The sequence below is a fragment of the Plasmodium chabaudi genome (genome assembly GCF_900002335.3).
Source record: "Plasmodium chabaudi chabaudi strain AS genome assembly, chromosome: 8".
In the NCBI taxonomy this organism is placed as follows: Eukaryota; Apicomplexa; class Aconoidasida; order Haemosporida; family Plasmodiidae; genus Plasmodium; species Plasmodium chabaudi.
Window position 1 is genome coordinate 194,515 of NC_030108.2, and position 20,589 is coordinate 215,103.

At 22.8% G+C, this 20,589-nt stretch overlaps 5 protein-coding genes across 5 annotated transcripts; 3 read left to right on the forward strand and 2 right to left on the reverse strand.

Annotated features, from left to right (window-relative positions):
- Nucleotides 1-1,034: 1,034 nt before the first annotated feature.
- Nucleotides 1,035-4,214, reverse strand: PCHAS_0803000 (mRNA cap guanine-N7 methyltransferase, putative; the record flags this gene model as incomplete). Its single annotated transcript, XM_016797789.1, has 2 exons — nt 1,035-1,588; nt 1,739-4,214. The coding sequence occupies 2 exons, from the start codon at nt 4,212-4,214 to the stop codon at nt 1,035-1,037; spliced, it is 3,030 nt and encodes a 1,009-aa protein (XP_016653711.1).
- A 1,630-nt stretch (nt 4,215-5,844) lies between these two features.
- On the forward strand, nt 5,845-8,352 carry PCHAS_0803100 (conserved Plasmodium protein, unknown function; the record flags this gene model as incomplete). Its single annotated transcript, XM_729357.2, has 1 exon — nt 5,845-8,352. The coding sequence occupies one exon, from the start codon at nt 5,845-5,847 to the stop codon at nt 8,350-8,352; it is 2,508 nt and encodes an 835-aa protein (XP_734450.2).
- Nucleotides 8,353-9,244: 892 nt separating this feature from the next.
- Nucleotides 9,245-13,246, forward strand: PCHAS_0803200 (conserved Plasmodium protein, unknown function; the record flags this gene model as incomplete). Its single annotated transcript, XM_016797791.1, has 1 exon — nt 9,245-13,246. The coding sequence occupies one exon, from the start codon at nt 9,245-9,247 to the stop codon at nt 13,244-13,246; it is 4,002 nt and encodes a 1,333-aa protein (XP_016653712.1).
- Nucleotides 13,247-14,528: 1,282 nt separating this feature from the next.
- On the forward strand, nt 14,529-16,856 carry PCHAS_0803300 (origin recognition complex subunit 2, putative; the record flags this gene model as incomplete). Its single annotated transcript, XM_740374.1, has 1 exon — nt 14,529-16,856. The coding sequence occupies one exon, from the start codon at nt 14,529-14,531 to the stop codon at nt 16,854-16,856; it is 2,328 nt and encodes a 775-aa protein (XP_745467.1).
- Nucleotides 16,857-17,522: 666 nt separating this feature from the next.
- Nucleotides 17,523-20,006, reverse strand: PCHAS_0803400 (DNA replication licensing factor MCM7, putative; the record flags this gene model as incomplete). The annotated part of the gene is made up of 1 exon (XM_740375.2): nt 17,523-20,006. The coding sequence occupies one exon, from the start codon at nt 20,004-20,006 to the stop codon at nt 17,523-17,525; it is 2,484 nt and encodes an 827-aa protein (XP_745468.2).
- Nucleotides 20,007-20,589: the final 583 nt, after the last annotated feature.

Consider the following 20,589-nt stretch of genomic DNA (forward strand, 5'->3'; position numbering starts at 1 on the left):
TTTTCCTTTTTTCTTCTTAATATATTATATTATTATTTATATATACTAACTATTGTCCTTGCTCTAAAATTCCATTTTGTTTTATTTTATATCTTATATTCATAATTCTACATTAACTATTCTTCACTATGCTTAGTTAATTTTTTCCGTTTTTAATAATAATATACCTTTGTATAATATCTTCCAAATAGGTACCTCTCTTCAATCTTCATTCAGCAATTTATTTTAAGATCACCTTGACATATATACTATCTAAACTTGCTCTTAAAAAATATAAAGTGTTTATAATATATATATACTACATATGTACATAAAGGTACCAGCATATGAATAAGATATATACTATAAACTAAAAACCAATGCTAGCTTAAATATGATATATATCACTATTATCACATAAAATAAATAACATATTAAAAAATAAAATTAAAATAGCATAAAAATGTGTTTTTTTATAATTTTTATTTTTTTTCCATGACGGGGTAATTATATACATATATAATTATCCTCATGTTTTTTTTCCTATAATTTTTTTACAATAATGTGAATTGCTTTAAATTTAAAGTTTTTCTCTTTTTAAAAGAATTCGGAAAGTAAATAAAAAACAATTACAAATATAAATGTGGATGAGATAAAAATGGTGAATGGAAAAGGTGTTTATGATATATAATGGAATTAAATTAAAAATAAAAACTTATTAAAAAAAATCCAACTTGATAAAAAAAACAAAAAGTCGCAACATGCGTGTATCACATATATACATATATGTATTCATATTCTATGTTTTAAAATACACAAAAAATAAGTATCACAAAGTGAAAAAAAAAATTTTAATCTTGACAGGTGATGGGTCATTAATAATTTTTACATTTATTATTCATATGTTTATATTTCTAACTTCTTATATCCTTAATGTATCAACTTGTTTTTCATCGTACATGATGGTTTAGTGACATACGCACGATGAAGTACAAACCGACTTTGAGTTTATTTCTGTTTGATACAAATTTTGCAACAAACTTTAAAAGTCAAAGCTAAATAATTCCCAATATGGATGCATCAAAATTTTTTTTATAGACATAAACATGATATAAAGAACATATATCATAATATATTTGTGAGTCTTTATCATACCCATGAATTTTGTTAATTCTTAATTTAATATTTTCGAAAATATTATGATCAATAGTTTTATTAATTAGATTAAAAAATTTGATATTTTTATATTTTTCATACGTTTCTAAATTATTAGTTATATAATGAAGAAACATAATAGCTGTATTATTAAAAAGTTCAACCATATTTATTTCTTGAAGTTTTTTTTTTAAATAATTTTGAGGTATAACAAATTCATTAGCATCTATTGTATCATATAAATAAAAATAATATTTTATTCCTACAGTATTTTCTAGTGAATTTTTTATTATATTATAAAAATATTCATATTTTGTTTTATTATCTGAATCCGCATTATTAACATATTCTATAAAATCGTCTAAACAGTTTTTGCTTTTGAAAATTTTCAACAAATTTTCTTGATCAAACTTTATAGTGAATAGGTCATTCTCTAGCTTTATGGAAATCGTGTCTACAAATGTTGAAAAAAAAAATAATGTAATAATTATGTACACACCATCAAATGCAGGGATGATATAGATATTCATACAAAATCGTATAGAAGGATAAAGCATAATCATGTTAATGCTATTCATTGATTTGTTTTTAATTTTTATTTTACCATTGGAAATAGCCAAAACAGATCGGTTCATCAAAAAATCGGTTAAAGTGATAGTTGAAATTGTTGTTGCTAATAATAGCCCTTCATTTTCTAAAAAATTATCTAAAATTTTAAAAAACTTTTTAGACACTTTTTCATTATATATTATATAATGCATTGCTAAATTAATTGATATAATATCAAAAGTAATATTTTTACTTTTCCATTTTCTATAAAATTTATTATTTAATATATCTCCTTGTAAAAAAATAAAACTATCATTATTACATAAACCTTTAATACCATTTTGATTTAATCGTTCTTTAGCTAGTTCAATTTCTTTTTTTGAAATATCTAATCCAATATATATTTTATTTCTCACTGAATTATATTTAAGCATATCTTGTCCATGCCCACATGCAAGATCTAATATTTTTGAATTATAAGAAACAAAAAACAATATCATTATTCTTTTTACTTCATTATTAAATATTCGAATATATTTAATATTCGACTTTTTTAATAAAATCACTTTTTTTTTATCATAATGTTTTCGAATTTCTTCATTTACATCTCCTATCATTTTGGGATAAAAATAATCATATTTTATTGAACTATTTTTTAATTTATTTATTAAATTAATTAAACATTCAAAATTTTTGTAAAAATTGTAAATTAAGTAGTCTAGCTTGTTTGTTTCAAGGTGTTCCCCCTCGTTATAACTGTCTTCATTAAACATTTCTTCATCAGTTTTGTTCTTTATTTTTTTTTTAAACTCATTTACTGCTTTCTCTATATCCATATGCATATCAATATTGACTTTCCAGTCCTTGTCAATATCGAATAATGTGCCAACAGGCGTTTTTTTATTTTCATCTTTTACATCATTTTCTTCATTCTCGTTATTTGAGGTATTAGTACCCTCCTTTATTTCGTACATTTTAATTATATCGTAATTATTATCAAAATGTGCATAATCAATATTATAATCAATTTTTACATTTTTACATTTTTTATTTTTGGATATGTGTAAATATAAATTACAACCTTTATACTTATCATCACTACAAAAATTATATATAGAAATATCTTTGATATATCTTTTTTTTACTTTAACATTTTCTTCATTTAAAGCATTTAAACAATCTAAAATATCATTTTTTGTATTCTGTGTCAAATTTTTTTTCGAATCGGGTACATAAATATCATATATATTTTTATCAGAAACTTCATTATCATCCATACTATTACATTGCACTTGCTTCAACGTACTTAAAGTTATACATTGATTATATGAACTATTTGGATAATAAACACATATCATTTCATTATTTGTTTCTTTATATATTTTGATCACTGTTTTACTATCATCATTATCATCTTTTGTATATAATATTTTTCTTTTATATAAAATATGATTTTTATTACTATATAATAAATCGTCTAAGTTACTCGAACTTTCATTTGCTGATGATGCAATGGATTCTTCATCAGTATCTTCTTCTACTAATTTTTTTAATTTTTGAATATATAACTTGTCTTTATCAATTTTTTTTTTTTTTTTTTTTTTTTTACTATCATTTGGATCATTCATATTTAACAATTTTTGTTCATCCTGTTCAATTTTTTTTTTTTCTTCATTATATAAATTTATAAGAGAATCACTTTCATAATAATCACTTGATGTTGTATCTTCGTTTTCACCTTTCTCTTCTTCACTTTCATTTTTTTTTTTTTTTTTCGTCGATTTTTTATTATTTTCATTTTTCTCATCAGGATAATAATACCATTCCTCTATTTCATATATCTTTTTCAGTATTTTAAATTTAGATTTACTTTTATTTATTTTCAAAAGGTCGACATATATATAATTAAGAACCGAGTTGTCTATATTAAAATTACATTTATAACTATTGTTATTTATTTTTTGTAGAATAATCTGATTAATTATAGGCAAATTTATCAGTTCGTCATTAAAATTTCCACGAAATTCTACAACACTACTATAAATTCCAATAAATCGAGTATTATTTTTAAAACAGTTTTTTAAAAAATTTACGATTTCTATATTTATTTTACTTTCCATATTTACATTCTTATAATTATCAAATATTGTATATGGCTTTATTTTTGTACAATTGTCTTTATAAAATAAATTTAATTTAATAATATCATTAATCTTTAATCTTTTTTTTATTAATAAATTTATCTCATGAAATAAATTATTTTTATTTATACATAATTTTTCATCTATTTTTTTATTCGCTTCAGTATTTCCATATCCTTTTTCATTATTACCAATGTGTGTTATGTTTTCATTTTTTTTTATTCCTTCTATTCCATATTCATGATAATTTTGATCATTCATCATTTTTCCAATTGAATTATAACTAGCATTTCCTGTAACGCCATCTTCATTTATGTAATTGCTATCGTTGTATCCATTTTCATTTAAATTCTCCAGCCCTTGCGATTCTTTAATGTTATCACTTTTCATTATTATGTCCCCCTCCAAAAAAAAAAGGCTTATCGGCCCTTTATACACTCAATAGTAATATATATTACATAAGAAATGATACTAAAAGTATTAACATATACAACTTTTAATAAATACGTTTAAATATGTATACATACATCATACATAAAGTTATATATATTTTTATTTTCCTTTTTTAAATCAATGGCTAGAAAAAAAATTATCTTTATATAACCTACATTATATGTTCCCTTCTTTTTTTTACAATTTTTTTTGATTTATTGTGATAATAATTATGCTTATATATTTATTGAATTGCTTTGTTGTTCATTCATATATTGTTTATACAGTTTCCTTATATACGCAATTATATTTTATGAAAAGTATAGAGAATTTTTTTTTCTTTTAAATAGTTTTATTTTCGCTAATTCTAAAAGTTATTGTTTAATTTTTTATTAAAAATCATAAGAATTAAAAAATGAATTAAAAAAAAAATCGAGAAAAAGAGAAAAATGTTTTAATTTTGAGACATTTATATATAAATATTGACAAAAAAAAATTATTAATGCACAGAAATATAATACGCGATAAATTACATGTCGTAAGTATATATAATACATACTTATATAGAGAATATGAAAAGATATATAATAAAATTCCTATTCTACATTTTAAATATAATAAACAATATTTCTTTTCATTTAATGAAAAAACGGAATATTAACAAAAAAGTTATAAAAATACAAATATATAGTCATTACTTATTTTCCTATCCATTTTTTTATCAATATAGAGAGTCATATATACACATTTTCATTAGGAATACATTTACACAAAAATGCATACATATGTATATATATATGCAATTTTCCCCATATATACTTAGGTTATTATTTTATATAATTTATAATATTTTTAAAACCATAAGCATAATTTGATATATTATTCATTTAGGGTATTAAAAAAAAAGTTCTATTCCTTATTCACTATTATTTCAATACTACAATACTTATTATTTTTTTGTTTTTCACCTATGCATAATTTTATTTTTTTATTTTTTTTTATTACACCATCCATTTAATTAACGTACATATATGCATACACATTTATGCATATATGTGTGTATATTTAAATTAATTTAAAACAATAAAATAACAGTTTTTCATTTAGTAATAATCTAAAAAATTATAATATATATAAAACATTGGAAAAAAGAAACAACTCTGTTAAAAGTACAACCACAATAATTATTATATAAAAATACATATGCAAAATATGTTTATAGTAGTGAATATTATTTCCATATATAAGGCGGCACAAAATAAAAATATTTCATTTTTTAATTTGGCTATATATAACATTTTTAATTAACATTTTCTTTATTTGTATCAAATTTGGTGAAATACATATTTATACACTCGTATGCACATATAGAATTATATATGCATACATCGTGATAATAATAAAAAACAGTTAACAATAAACTAATGAAAAATGCATTAAAATAATACACCCATTCAATACTATTTAAGGCCATAAAATTGTATAACATTCTCAAAAACGAATGATGAGGATGAAACAATACGAATTAGTTGTAATTACAAATTCTACAAATATAAAATTAAAAATACTATAAAACAATTACAAAACAATGTGTGACATAGAAAATATTCATAACAATAAAAATGATGATTGCAATTTGGAGGATATAAAAAATAACAATTGTATTGAAGAACAGATTGATAATTGTGATGGAAGTACCAAAGATGAAATGAGTATACGTGAAAATGACCATTCCTATGCAAATGTGTTATATTTCAAAAAATTAAAATTAAATAAAAGAATATTTGGAAAATTAAAAGATAAGAATATAGTTATATACTTAAAATATAAAGACACCAAATGCACAAGTAAAAATATAAAGGTAACAGACCCTGAAATAAATAACTTATATTTATGTTTTTTAATTACTGAACCATTTGTAAAAGATGAAAAAAATATCATAAAAATATATATAAAATATTTTAAAGATGATAAATATAAAATATTATCCTTTGGCTTTTTGGAGTTAAATTTAATAGACTTCAGTGAACAATTTTATAAAAAAAAAAGTTATATGTTATGCTATGATAAAAATAATAATAAATATATTTTTGGATATTTTATATTAATTTTGGCAAATCAAATTAAATGGACTGTACATAATAATAATGTCTCTTATGAAATTACGAATAATTCTTATTTTATAAATAATCAAATAAATTATGATGACCAACTTCTTTATATATGTAAAAAAATTGAAAAAATTTTATTAAAATCTGTTTCCACAAATAAATCAAACAGTATCCAAAATAATCAAAATAAAGACTTATTAAAACATTTTAGTGTTACACACAGTTGTCCAGCAACCTTTAGAATACCAGCAAAAGAAAAAAAAGCTCTAAATGATAGCATAACCAAACAGGATGAAAATCAAAAAGATGATAAAGAAATCGATTATCAAAGTAGGGGAATAGACAATGATAATGAAAACTGTGAACACACCCCAATCAAAACAAATGATGATCATTCTGATAGTCATATAAAACAAGTTGACCACGACATAAATCTCTACAAAAATAATGATGAAACATTTTCTACAAATCAAAATATTAAAAAACATAAGTCTCTGCAAAACTTTAATAATCAAAATCCTCGTCTAAAAATACCATCAAATTATTTAAACTCAAAAACAACAAATTTGGATGATAATTCAATTTGTAATTATCATAGTGATGGGGCAATTAAAAAGACACTTTCAGAAAACTTCTTAAGTAGACTAATTTTAGATGAAGATAAAAGTATAGAAAAGTTTAGTTTGTTAAAAAAAAAAATAACAATCAAACCGAAACCCAAATTGAAATTAAAACATTTGGATAGTAAAATAAATAATTTTATAATTAAAAGTAAAAATAATATATCAACAAATAAAACAAAATCTTTCTTGGAAAAACACCATAAAATGTATCATGCTCGAAATAATAAAATACCTATAAAACATACAACTTCCCCTACAAATATCACACTAAAAGAAGAACCAAAAGAGGATTATCCTATTTCTTGCATGCACAATATATTCGATGAGGATGGTGACAAAAATTTAAGCGATCATAGTAGCAATGTATCTACTTGCATCGAAAAAAAGCAGACTACTGCTACCACACAATCATTAGATGAACTAAAAAATAATGATGACATTTTGACAGAGGCCCAAAAACCATTAGGTGAATCAGATATATTACATAGCAAGAATGAATCGAACAAAATTTGTAACTCCAACGACCCCGATGTTGATCATGCTGGTAATGTTGATGGTGGTGAAAAGAAGGAAAATGCGGACGAAACAAACCCAATTTATGCGGATGAAAATTTATTTGACATATTTATATTAAAAAAATTGGAGAACATATTAAATAATGATTTAGACAATTTCATAGAGCAAGCTGAGTTTATTTTACATCATATGAAAAAAAAAATACTAAAAAAAAATGAATTTTTTGCAGAACAAATAAAAAATCAATATAGCACAAATACAGTTCTAATAAAAAAGGAAACGTTCGACCAATCCAGTTTAGCAAACGATGGATGTTGCATGGTAGATAAACAAGTTGAACATGCCGAAAAAGATGGTATAAATTATAATGTAAAAAGCGATATTCTCAAAATTTTAGAGAATTGCATTAATACTACATTATTATATATACAATTCGTGTTAAATGATAAAAATGTTGATACAACTCAAAAAGATATATTTATAACATACAAAGAAATAATAAATAATATAAAAAATGCAATAGATGATTGTAAAAAGCAAAAAGAAGTACTTTTATTAAATTCTACGAATAATATCAACTTTGAAAACTTATATAAAGATCGAAAAAATACATTATTAAGTTCTATCAAACCAGAAAACGAAAGTGCTATGAAAAAAAGAGATTCCTACTCCTATTTTAATGATGATCCATATTTGACCATGAGTAGTTGCTCTGATTCCTCACAAACAGATGAAATAATGGTATTTAAACCGGTTAATTATATCAATAAAAATATATCTACTTCTATTCAATATTATCAAAAAAAATGGAAACACAAATTATCTAAGGTGGGAATGTATGTATAGTGTTACACCTCATGTAGCCCAAATAAGAAAGAAAACAAATAGGAGTATAATATATATTTTGGATTTATATAATTTTCTTTTATCAAGATCCAGTTTCCATCATGCACACACATCCATAATTTATCACAAATATGATGTTGTATCCTTAATAATTTGTTTTAATAAAAAATGATTATTTTATAATTTGCGACAAGAAATATGTTTGATTAGTTTTCCGAATAGCATATATATACATACATGGGTAGGCATATACGATATGCCCCATATAAGTGTTTTTGTTTCAAAACTCAGTAACAATATTCAGTGTTTGTATTACTATATCTTTATTATGATCATTATTTGAAATTATTTCACATAATAAATATGCAATAAAAGCAATTAAATTTTCTACATTATATATGACTCATTAGACTTATTATATTTTTTTTTATTTTAATATATTTTTCTGTGATTTTTTGTTTGTTTTCGCTTAATTACTATACAACGTGTGATTTTAACAACACGGTGTTTTGTGTGTTTGGATATATTTTTTTCGATTTTATATTAAAATCATGAACAAAATTATATCATATTTTTTTCATATACATATTAACTCAATTAAAATTTTGTCACTAAAAGACGTTTTTTTTTATTTTTTAAAATATTTCATTTTTACAAAAAATATACAAAAATATTCTATATGCATATAGCCATATATCCTCTCACCCTAAAAAAAAAAATTTTAACTTTAAAATTGGAAATGATAATATTTCTTTTAAAAAATAAAAAACAATGTTATACTATAATTAAATTATGATCATTTTAATAAAATATTGTAGAACATATATGTTTTTTTCCATTCTTTGTTATTTTTCCGTAACAATGTTTCCATTTTCCAGTTCCCTTATTTCGCATGTATAAATTGTATGATGCTTTTTTTTTTTTACATGCAAGTAGAAAAATAACCAATGCTAAGAATGTAATAATTCACACCAGAGGTATAAAAATATCAAAGAAATTATATTCTGAATTTTTTATCTTTAATTTTGAAAATGTTGAAAATTTAAAGAAGATAAAAGAGACATCTCCCACTATTACAATTAATCACCTGCCCCAAAATGTTGATGAAAATAAAAAAGACGAAAAAAAAAACCAACTATATGAAAATATTTTGGATAAATCGAGACTAAAAAAAACAAGAAAAGTATTATCATTAGTGAAAAATAAATTAATAAATTATGAGCAAATATATTTGAATAAATATTTTTTTATATTTTATAAAAATATAGATTGTCTCTTAGATTTTGAAATAATTAATATCGTATATTTGGCTGTAAAGTATAAAAAATATAATCTATTAAGAAATATTGATAATAATAATAATGTAAATTATGGGGTAACAACAAATAAATACTCTAATTATCTTACACATGTAGGGGATACATTGAGTAGTGCTATTGTTGAAGACATATCAGATCATGTAATAACTCGAGGAAATGTAAGTTCCCTCGATATACGAGATTCGGATTTCCAAGAAGACAATACATTTGAAAAAGAAACAAATGATAGTACCCATAACATACTTAACGATAGAATAAATACCGAACTAGATAACCGTCCTAAATCAATACAACAAAATAGTGTCAAAAAAAAAAACATAGATTATGTGCAAATGTTTCTTTACGAATTTATAAAATTATTAAGAGAGAAAAAAAAAAAAATGAATGTAACGATATTCGATTTATATAAATTAACATATTCTATAGACTATTATAAAATGTGCATGGGACAAAAAAAAATTCTTAACAAAAATAATAAAGGAAGTGCAAATATTGACATTAGCTTTATAATTACATATTTATGTGTATTTTTAAAAAATGAAATATATAATGTTCGTGAAAATAATAATAAAAATCAAATAAAAAACGAGAAAGATTTAAACAACCTTCTAAACATATTAATAATGGGACAGAATAGTTTGAATATCTATTTTTTTAATTTATTTTACGATTATTTATTTATGATTTTAAAAAAAAATACATATCCATTGTCAATTAAAAATATATGTTTATTATTGCAAATAAATAATTTTGAAAAAACTCAATATGACCCTTTTTTTTTCTCTATACTTTTCAATAACCAAAAAAATCGAAAAAATCAAGATAGGAATAAATATGATCAGAAAAATTATGTAGATATAGTTACTAAAACACCATTTACATTGAAGGATATAAACTATTTATTTTTTTATCAACTAAAAAATAATGTAATATATAACAATAGTTCTTTTAATATATATCTTGTTAATACACTACTAAAATCCGAAATAAATTCCTTTGAATTTGTACAAAATGTTGAGTTATTTTCTTTGATGTTGCTACATTATGATTATTCAAGTTTATATTTTAACGAAATATATGAAAAATATGTCGAGCTCATATATAAAATGCAATTATATAGTCGAGAAATGTCTAGACATGTAATAAATCAAGACGAAATAAATAGTTGTCATTATAAATTTGAAAATAAAAATGAAAAAACAAATATTTATTTAAATATAAAATTTATTAGTACCTTTTCTTTGGCATTATATATTATTAGAAACAATTTACGCATTAATGAAGAATTTTATTTGTATATATTTTATTTATTTAATAATTATTCTCATTTATTAACACCCTATGAATATGTAATATTTTTAAATTTTATATATTATTCTAATTTAAAAAATGAACAATATTTTAGCAAAAATAATTTGTATAAAAATATGAGGAGATTCTTTATAAGCAGTGGGATCAATAATATGGAATACCTACCGATCGATGATAACATTTTTTTTTCATGTATTTACAAAAAAATACAACGAATGTATTCATACAACAACGATGTAGATTTGAAAAGGTGTAACAATATACCAGTAAAAATTATGAATAGCACAGAAAATAATAACATAATAAAAGAAAGTAATCATTCAAATGGTTTGATCAAAACAGAAAATGAAAGTTATAATAATAATATGGGGAATGACAAATTAGTAGAAGATAAAAATGAAATAGCCATGATAAATATAAAAAATAAAAGCTATTTTATGCACATATTGGACATATTATTATTGCTTAAAAATAATAGTTATGATAACAAATTTAGCGACTATTTATTTAATTTTTTTGATAAAAATGTGTGGAAATATAATATTAATATTTTTGATATTGACAAAATTTTATTTTCTTACACACAATTAAATATGCCAAGAAATTCTATAAATTTATATTTGTTAAACTTTATAGAAAGTGTAAAAAAAAACATTATTTGCAATGATAATATTGAAAAAGAGACTTATATTTTTTCTTCCTTGTGTAACATATTGTTATCGTCCTCAGAATTAAATATACGAGATATAATTGATCTTGCCATATTCGAAAAATATGTACTTCTAAATATAGCCAAAATAAATATCAATTCCATTTTGATTTTAATACAACATTTTATTTTAAGGGAAGAAAAAAAAGAAAACGTATCTATAATTACATTTTTACTATTAAATTATATAAAGAAAAAATATGGGATTAACAAAAATAATACCAATACTAATGAGGATGCATATATAGACAATAAATTAGTATCATCATTAGATGAGTTAAAACAAAAAAATGATAAACATTATGATTTTATAAAAAATTACTTGGATGAACAGAGATATACATATGTACCAAATAAAACAAGCCAACAAAATCCAAGTTATATAGACAAGAACAAATTACAAAACATTTCTATTAAAAATGATGATTATAATTTATTATTTAAAAAAAAGAATGAAGATGATAATTACGAGTTTTTACTTATCAGATTTATTTTTATTTATATCTTTACACATTCAAATTTATTTCACGACAACTTCAATTATTATTACATGCATGGAGAAATGCATGAAAAAAATTATTATAAAAATATGTTGAATAATTTTAATAAAATTATATTACACTTGAAAACGAATTTTTTGGATGTTTTAAATATGAAGGAATATGAAAATTTCCAAACGGATGAATTAAGTAGTTGCCATTATGATTATCACCAGATTGATGAAATAAAAAAACAAAATTTATATGCACATGATATTAAAAATTGTGGAAATGCTGCTGGGGAAGTAAGTTTGAGCTTACCTACAAACATATCGTGGTCCACTGAAAACGATATAGAGAATAAATATAACATATTAAGTAAGCAAAACTTTTCTTTGTTAATAAATTATTTTTTATTTATTTTTAAACATGATATAAATTTCATTGTACAAGACAAAAATTTTATAGAGAATATGAAAATGCAACATTTGTTTGTAAAAAAATTCAAAAATTTATATTATAATTATAAATATTCCTATATTTATAGAAATATAATATTATCCATAATATATAATATGAAAAAAGCAAATTCTCTAAGAACAAATTATATTTTAAATTTCAAAAAGCTTTCTCAAAATGATAGCAACAGTTACAATACTAGCGAAGAAAATAGAATAGACATTAATGAATATGTACAAATTATTAATTTTTTCCATCACCTATGTATACAAGAAGAGAACAAACCAGATTATAAAAATAATGCATTTTACAATTATTTAAAAAAAAACAATATTAAAACTTATAATAATGATATTAATCACCAAAGCTATGAAATTTTATATAATGCTCCTATCATTAATCAATTTCGCAATTATCAAATAACAAACATATATATAAATACTATATTTTTTAATTATATAATACCTATGGTTATTCAAACAAGCGAAGAAAAGTACTTAGCTGTTCAAATCATTTTTAATTCTAACGAAAATATAAATTCATATATGGCCTCATTTAACCTTATGAGCAGCTTTTTAAACAATTACAATTATGATACTATATTAATTAAAAAATAAAAATCGAAGAAAAAAACATATGCTATAATATATTTGTAGCGAATTATAATAACATATTTTCGTGTCATTTTTTCATATCTATATTATATAAACATTTTTTTAACAGCATCAACATAGTGTTATTTGCTATGCATATGCCTTACATATGCTTTACATAAGTGTCGTTTTATTTTATTGACTATTTTTTTGCTATAACTTTGTAACCATCTATATCTTTGTAATTAAAAATTTTCTCTTAAATATCTTTCCTCATTAAAAGGGGAGAGGAAGAAAAAGTAGACGAAAAATTACTACGTGACAATGAATAAGCATAAAAAAAGTATGAATAAATAATGTGTAATAGGTGGAAAAAAGTATACACACAGAAAATAATTATGCCAAAGGAAAATAAAAAAAATAACGATAAAAAGCGACGAAAATAATGATGAAAAAGCGACGAAAATAATGATAATAAGACTTTAATACCCTTTATTCATAATATTAACAAAAATATACTTAAAAAAAAGTGCAATAATTTTTCATAATTTCCAGGAGATAAGAAAAGGGCATACACAAATATAAAATAATTTTGCATTACACATAAACAAAAATTTTATATTTATTAAAAATATAATTTTTTATAAAATAAAAAAAAAAAGAAATGATCGTTATATCCCATTTTTTTTAATTCCACTTATTATTTTTTGTCGATATTTTTATACATACACAAAATAGAAAAATTGGGGATATAATACATAAGACCATTTCATATATTTTCATATATAAAAATAAATGTATGTTTGATAAAGGAAAAAATATATAGGCAATTTTGGAAATAAATTAAAAAATCTAGAATAATTCATAAATACCCATGGGACGATAAAATATATCTTAAATGAATAAAAAAAAATGCTTTAAAATATTTACTCCCATTTTTTCGTTAAATATAACATTCATAATTATATTTATTTATCTGATATTCAAAAGTGAAACTTTTTTTATATATTTATTTATGTGTGTTTGTTCATAAAATTTATATGTATGCATATTATATCAAGGGAGAAAAAAAAAAAAAAAAAAGTGGTATATTTTCAGTATGAAAATTTGGACATCCCTTTGAATATACAATGTATTAATATTATTACTATTAAAATTGTATATTAATTATATGCACAATTTATTTAGTAATATTTTTTCATATATTTTCATATTTTTTTTTGTATATTGTCTCATTTTAATGATAAAATTATAACCCAAGTTTTTTTATCACCCCATATTTTCCAACACATCCCAATAGGAAACAATGCTGAACAGTATTGAAGTTCACTCCCCCAAAAAAATTGTTAAGGTGGATAATGAAGATGGGAGAAAAAATAAAGAAAATGAAAAAGAAGAATATTTAATAACAGACTTAGCAGGAAATAATAAAAATATGCCTAGTCTTATTATAAGAATACCAAGTAATATAAATAAATTTTTAAGTAAAGAAGAAGTAAAAATAAAATATGATAAAAATATAGCATTACCTACTGATAACTTAAATAATGGATTAAGTTCATTTAAAATTGATTCATCCCCATTTACATTTCATGAAGATTCCTATTCAACCATCGACCCAAAGATTGATCTCACATATCCATCAGACACAAACATTAGTTTTGGTTCTTCAACTATTGGTAGCAATTTAATTAGAAATGTGGAATTAAAAAATGATCTATATATTGATAATACTATGAATATTATAAATATTGAAGATAGTCATGACAATGATGAGATTCTCTTAAACGATTTTAAAAAAAATTATGTAGAAAAATACGAAGCAAATGCATGTAATGATAGCATAGAATTTTTAAGAGAGCATACAAAAAATGAATTAGAGCATTTTTTGAAAAATAAAAAACATAATATTTGTGATGAAATGAAAATAAATGATATTGTTAATATTGATTATGATAAAATTAATGAAAAAAATATCATTCCATATTTTCTCACTAATATGTTTGATCAAGAACAAAAAAAAAAACGAGAAAAAATGAAATTACAACTTGAACAACAGAGAAAAATTATGATGGAAAAGAAAAGAAATGAAAGAGTTAATAAAAAAAATATGAACAAAGAAGCTAAGTTGAAAAGAAAAATAAATAAAAATCGAAATTTAAAAGAAGAAACTGAAATGGTGAAAGAAAAAACGAAAACAAAAGGAACCGAATCAGAAACAAACGAAGAAGAAGAAGACAGTGAAGATTATGATAACTATATAGATGAATCGGATAAAGAACTTGATATAAATATTTATAATGATCCAACAAAATATGGTATTGAAGGAAGTAGTGATTATTCTGAAGGAATGAAAAGTGATGCAGATAATTCACAAGATGAAGAAAACCCAACAAATGATCAATCAAATAATACAAATTTAAAAAATAAAAAAGGTAAAAAACAACAAAAAAATAAAAACTCTAATAATTATGATGAAGAAGATGACGAAACAAATGAAACTTCTAATGCACCTGGAAAAAAGGGAAGATCGAAAAAGAATGAAAACATCGAAGACATTGTAGATAGCTCTATTCAAAAATTAATATCCTATGATTATTATTCAAGTTTAAATATAAAAGAAATAATAAAACCAAGTGATAAAATAAAATCTTTGTCTGCATTTATTCCAACAGATGAAAATTTAGATAATTATGATCAAATAAAAAAATTAAAATATTTAATAAATAATTTACCTCATACTCATATTAAAGAAAAAAGATCACTATACCATTATAATATTAAACAGTTCATTAAATGGAAAGTTTATTTATTAAATAATATAAATATATGTTTATATGGTATAGGTTCAAAATATCATTTGTTAAATCTGTTTTCTGATATTTGTTTAAATGATGGAAACAAATGTATTATATTAGGATTTGAAGAAGAAATAAATTTAGAAGAAATTATTATACGTATATTAGAATATCATTATAAACACAAAACAACAAAAAAATTAAAATCATTTGAATTGTTATATGAATTAACAGAAAAAGTTAACGAATCAAATATTCCACTTTATTTTGTTATACACAATTTAGATAATGCTAAATTATACCCATATTATGATTGCTTTTCTTTTTTAAGCCAATACAATAATATCTATTTTATATGTACTATTGATGATGTCTCATTTGAGTTAAATATTAATTTTAAAAATGTAAGTTCCATTAATTTCCATTATATGAAATGCCACACATGGATAGATTATAGACATGAAATTTTAAGACAGTGGAATAAGTTTTTACCTGAGTGGGTTTTTAATAAAAAATGTGAACATGTAGATGTAAAAAAAAATATTGAAACTATCCTTAGTGCATTAAGTATTAACCATAAACGATTGTTTAAAATCATTGCATCTATGCAATTAGAAAATTTAGAAAAAGGAATATTTGGAGTCGAAAAAGAATTATTATTGCAAGACAAACGATTGTTTACTGTAGGTGCATCTAGCATCAGAATTAATTCACTTCTTGTTGAATTTGTTTCGCACAATGTTATAACTGAAACCAGACTTAAAGAAGGAAACACATTCTTAAAAATTAATGTAGATAATGATGAACTGAAACGGATTGTGGATACATTACAATAATGCTACACCATTTTATCTGATGGGCTTGAAAGTCTCATTTTCTTGACATTCCCACATTGCTCATTCAATTCGATGTCCATTTACTTTTTGATCCATTTGCTATTATTTTTTTTATTTATTTCATTTTTTATTTTTTCTGTCTCGTAACGGGGCTAATACAATGGCCTCCATTTATTTAACTCCTTTCATATCACAATCTCTAGAAACCTCATTAGTGTCATAATTATATTTATAACACCAATTTTTTAAAGCGAAAACTCCTTTTTCATCATACGAAAAATTAATTTTTTCAACAATAAAATTGTAAACAAAAGAAAAAAACAATCACATAACTATTGTGTGTATGTGATTTACAAAATTATAATACTTAAAAGAGCAATTTAAAAAAAATAGATCCGAAAAGTTTTCGTGTTTTGTAATAAACGATAAAAATATTAATAAATGATGGAAAAAAAAATTCGTTGTTATGAAACAAAGTATATTATGAGTATGTGCGATTAGAAAGGCAGATTATACTCATTATATATTGGTAAAAATATAAAGAAAAAAAAACAGCATCATATTAATGCGAGTATGTACATATGAGATCACCATGAAGTTGTCATACTACTTAGTTACTTGTTCTTCTGGTATTTAGTTCTTTACATATTTTAACTTTATTTGAGATTAAAAATCATTTTCTTCATCATCACCAGTAGCATATATATCATTTGGGAAGGCAATAGCTGTGTTTTCTTCATTTATTGTAAAAACAGTCAATTCCACATATCTATCTATGGTGCTAAAAACATGTGCCTTTGTAAATCCCTTTGTTAATGATTCTCTTTCTATTTCTTCAATTGGTATCCAACCATTCCATTTTTTTTTCTTTTCCATAATCTTTTCTTTAATTGTTTTTATAATATTCATAATTTCGGTTGAAGAATCTTTCTTTCTTCGTTTTTCTGTTTGTAATGATACACTTGCTTTTGATTGCTCTGTTAAACGAATAGCTTCTTCGAAATCAGGAGTTTCAATAATATCACTATCTCTTACTCTTGCCAATGCTTGCGATATTCGTAAAATAGCAAGTAAAGCTCTAGGTGTTGTATAATTAATACGAGTATCATTATATCTTTCTTGTTGTGATTCTAATTGTCTTGATGAAACATACCATTGTGTAATTTTTGGGATTAGTTCAGGGGAAATTGTTGGTTGTTTTCTTTTTGCTAATTGTATGAATGCTCTTAAAACTGTTTTATCAATTTCTTCATATCCATCATCATCATTATCATCTTTATTGTTTAAACCTGATTTCTTTTTTTTTCTTTTTTTTTTCTTATCATCAGTTGAATCTACACATTTCAATATATTTAATACATGCTCTGCTAATCTTTTATCCTTATCTCGATCTGATATATCAAGAAGCAAAAATTGTAAATCGAATCTTGTCAGCAAAGCAGCAGGTAAATTCATATTAAGCATTACAGATTTTTTACAATCATATCTTCCATTAATTGGATTAGCAGCTGCTAAAACAGATGATCGTGCAGGCATATTACTACAATGCCCAGCTTTTGCTATTGAAACAGTTTGTTGTTCCATAACTTCATAAATAGCTGACCTATCGAATTCGTCCATCTTATCAAATTCGTCAATACAACATATTCCTTTATCTGCTAATACTAATGCACCACCTTCTAGGGTTGTTTCACCGGTATTCGGATCTTTTAATACAGCAGCAGTTAAACCAACAGAACTACTACCCTTTCCAGTAGTATAAATAGATCTTGAAGCTATTAAACAAACTTTTTTCATAAGTTGACTTTTTGCTACTCCAGGATCTCCCATTAATAATATATGTATGTCACCTCTTATCAAACCACCATCTTTTTTTTTTTTTGTACATCCTCCTATTAATTGTAATAATAATGCCTTTTTAACATCTTCATGACCATATATTTCAGGTCCAATATTATATGCTAATCTTTCATAAAGATTAGGACTACTTTTTAATTTTTGAACTTCTTCCATAATTTTATCATAATTATCTATATGCTCATTAAAATTTTCTTTATTATTTTGAACATAATAAATATGGAAAACCTTTTCTGCAATTAGTCCACCTTTTAATGCTTGGAATCCACTTTTTGTTACTGGCATTAGAACCCCTGTTAGTGTGACATGCATACCTGGTTGAACAGATGTAGTAGATGCACCGTGTATTATACAATTCATACTTCTAGGTATATCACCTTCAGGGAGTTGGCTAGCTAATTCTTGAACTTTTATTTCTTGATATTTTACAAATTTACTTAATTTTGCTTGAAATTTTAATGATCCTCTGATTCCATGTACATTAGTACAACCTGGACAATCAAAAAGTGGCATAAAGAATGGTCCATCAACAGCTTTATAAGCAAAAACATGACATCTATCACATTCATATGTAGCAACTTGAATTCTTGGTTTTAATTGAGTAGCTCTTATAACTTCACATTCAAATGTACTTAATGAACCAATACAATCAGCATTTACTATTCTCATTTTTCTAATTAAGTCTCTAGAACTTGGAATTAATATTATTTCAAAATTGACTCTTAAATATGCAGGTAATTTATATTCTCTCATTCGTTCTTCCCTAATTTCTTCAATAGGTTTAATCATATCTCGAAATAAATTATTAAATGCTTCTTTTTCACTTTCATCCGTTGAATATCCACTAACATCTTCATTATTTATTCGTCTTAAATTTCGACGTTTTATTTTTTCATTTTCATCTTCTTCACCATATTCTTTAATAAATCGTTTATAGGATTCATCAGATAAACATTTATCGGCAGCTGTATATAATAGTTCAACATATCTATGGGTATTGGTCATAATACCATTATAAACTGAATAATCAGCATCTTTATTTTCTTTGCAAAAATGTTCTCTTAAGTCATCTAAATATATAGGTAATACTTCAGTATCATGGTTGTATATTTTTTGCAAATAACCTTTATATTTTAGTTTACCCCAATTTATGTGATTAACTGCTGGGTCTTCAAAAGTATCAAAAAATTTTACTAGTTCATCGATATGTGAACTATAATTTTTCACTGCATCCAGATATTTCGAGTGGTTATCATCTACAAACGTCCTAATATCCAGCCCCTTTTCCCCCATATCTTTGACTCTTTTTTATAAAATAAAATGAAATAATAAAATTGAGAGTACCCAAATAAGAGGGGAAAAGAAAGGAGTTTGAAAAATAAATAAAATTAATTAACTATTGTTACATGCGCTTTTGAATAGTCAGGTTATACATATATATTTGCAAAAGAAAAAAAAATTACACACATGAATATTACATCCATACACAATCTAGTATTAAATGTGAAAATAAAACTACAATATTTAATACACGAAACAAAAGGTGTGTGAAAAAAAATCAATAAGTAGTTAATTCATTTTTTTTCACAAATTTACGCCTTAAAATATCATAGTATAATTGTATGGGTGAAAAAAAAATTAATGACTTATGTGATGAACTGAAAAAGATGAAATTAAACTAAACAAAAGAAATACATAAAGTACGAACTAAATTAGCAAAATAAAAGAGCGGAATAAAATGAAAGAATAAAAAAAATGCATGCTCTGATAAATTTGTTTTTAATAACCTTTCAATTCCAATAAAAATATTTAAAAGGAATTAATTTTTCATAGTGGCATATTTTAAAATACGTTTCAATAAAAAATATACAATTAA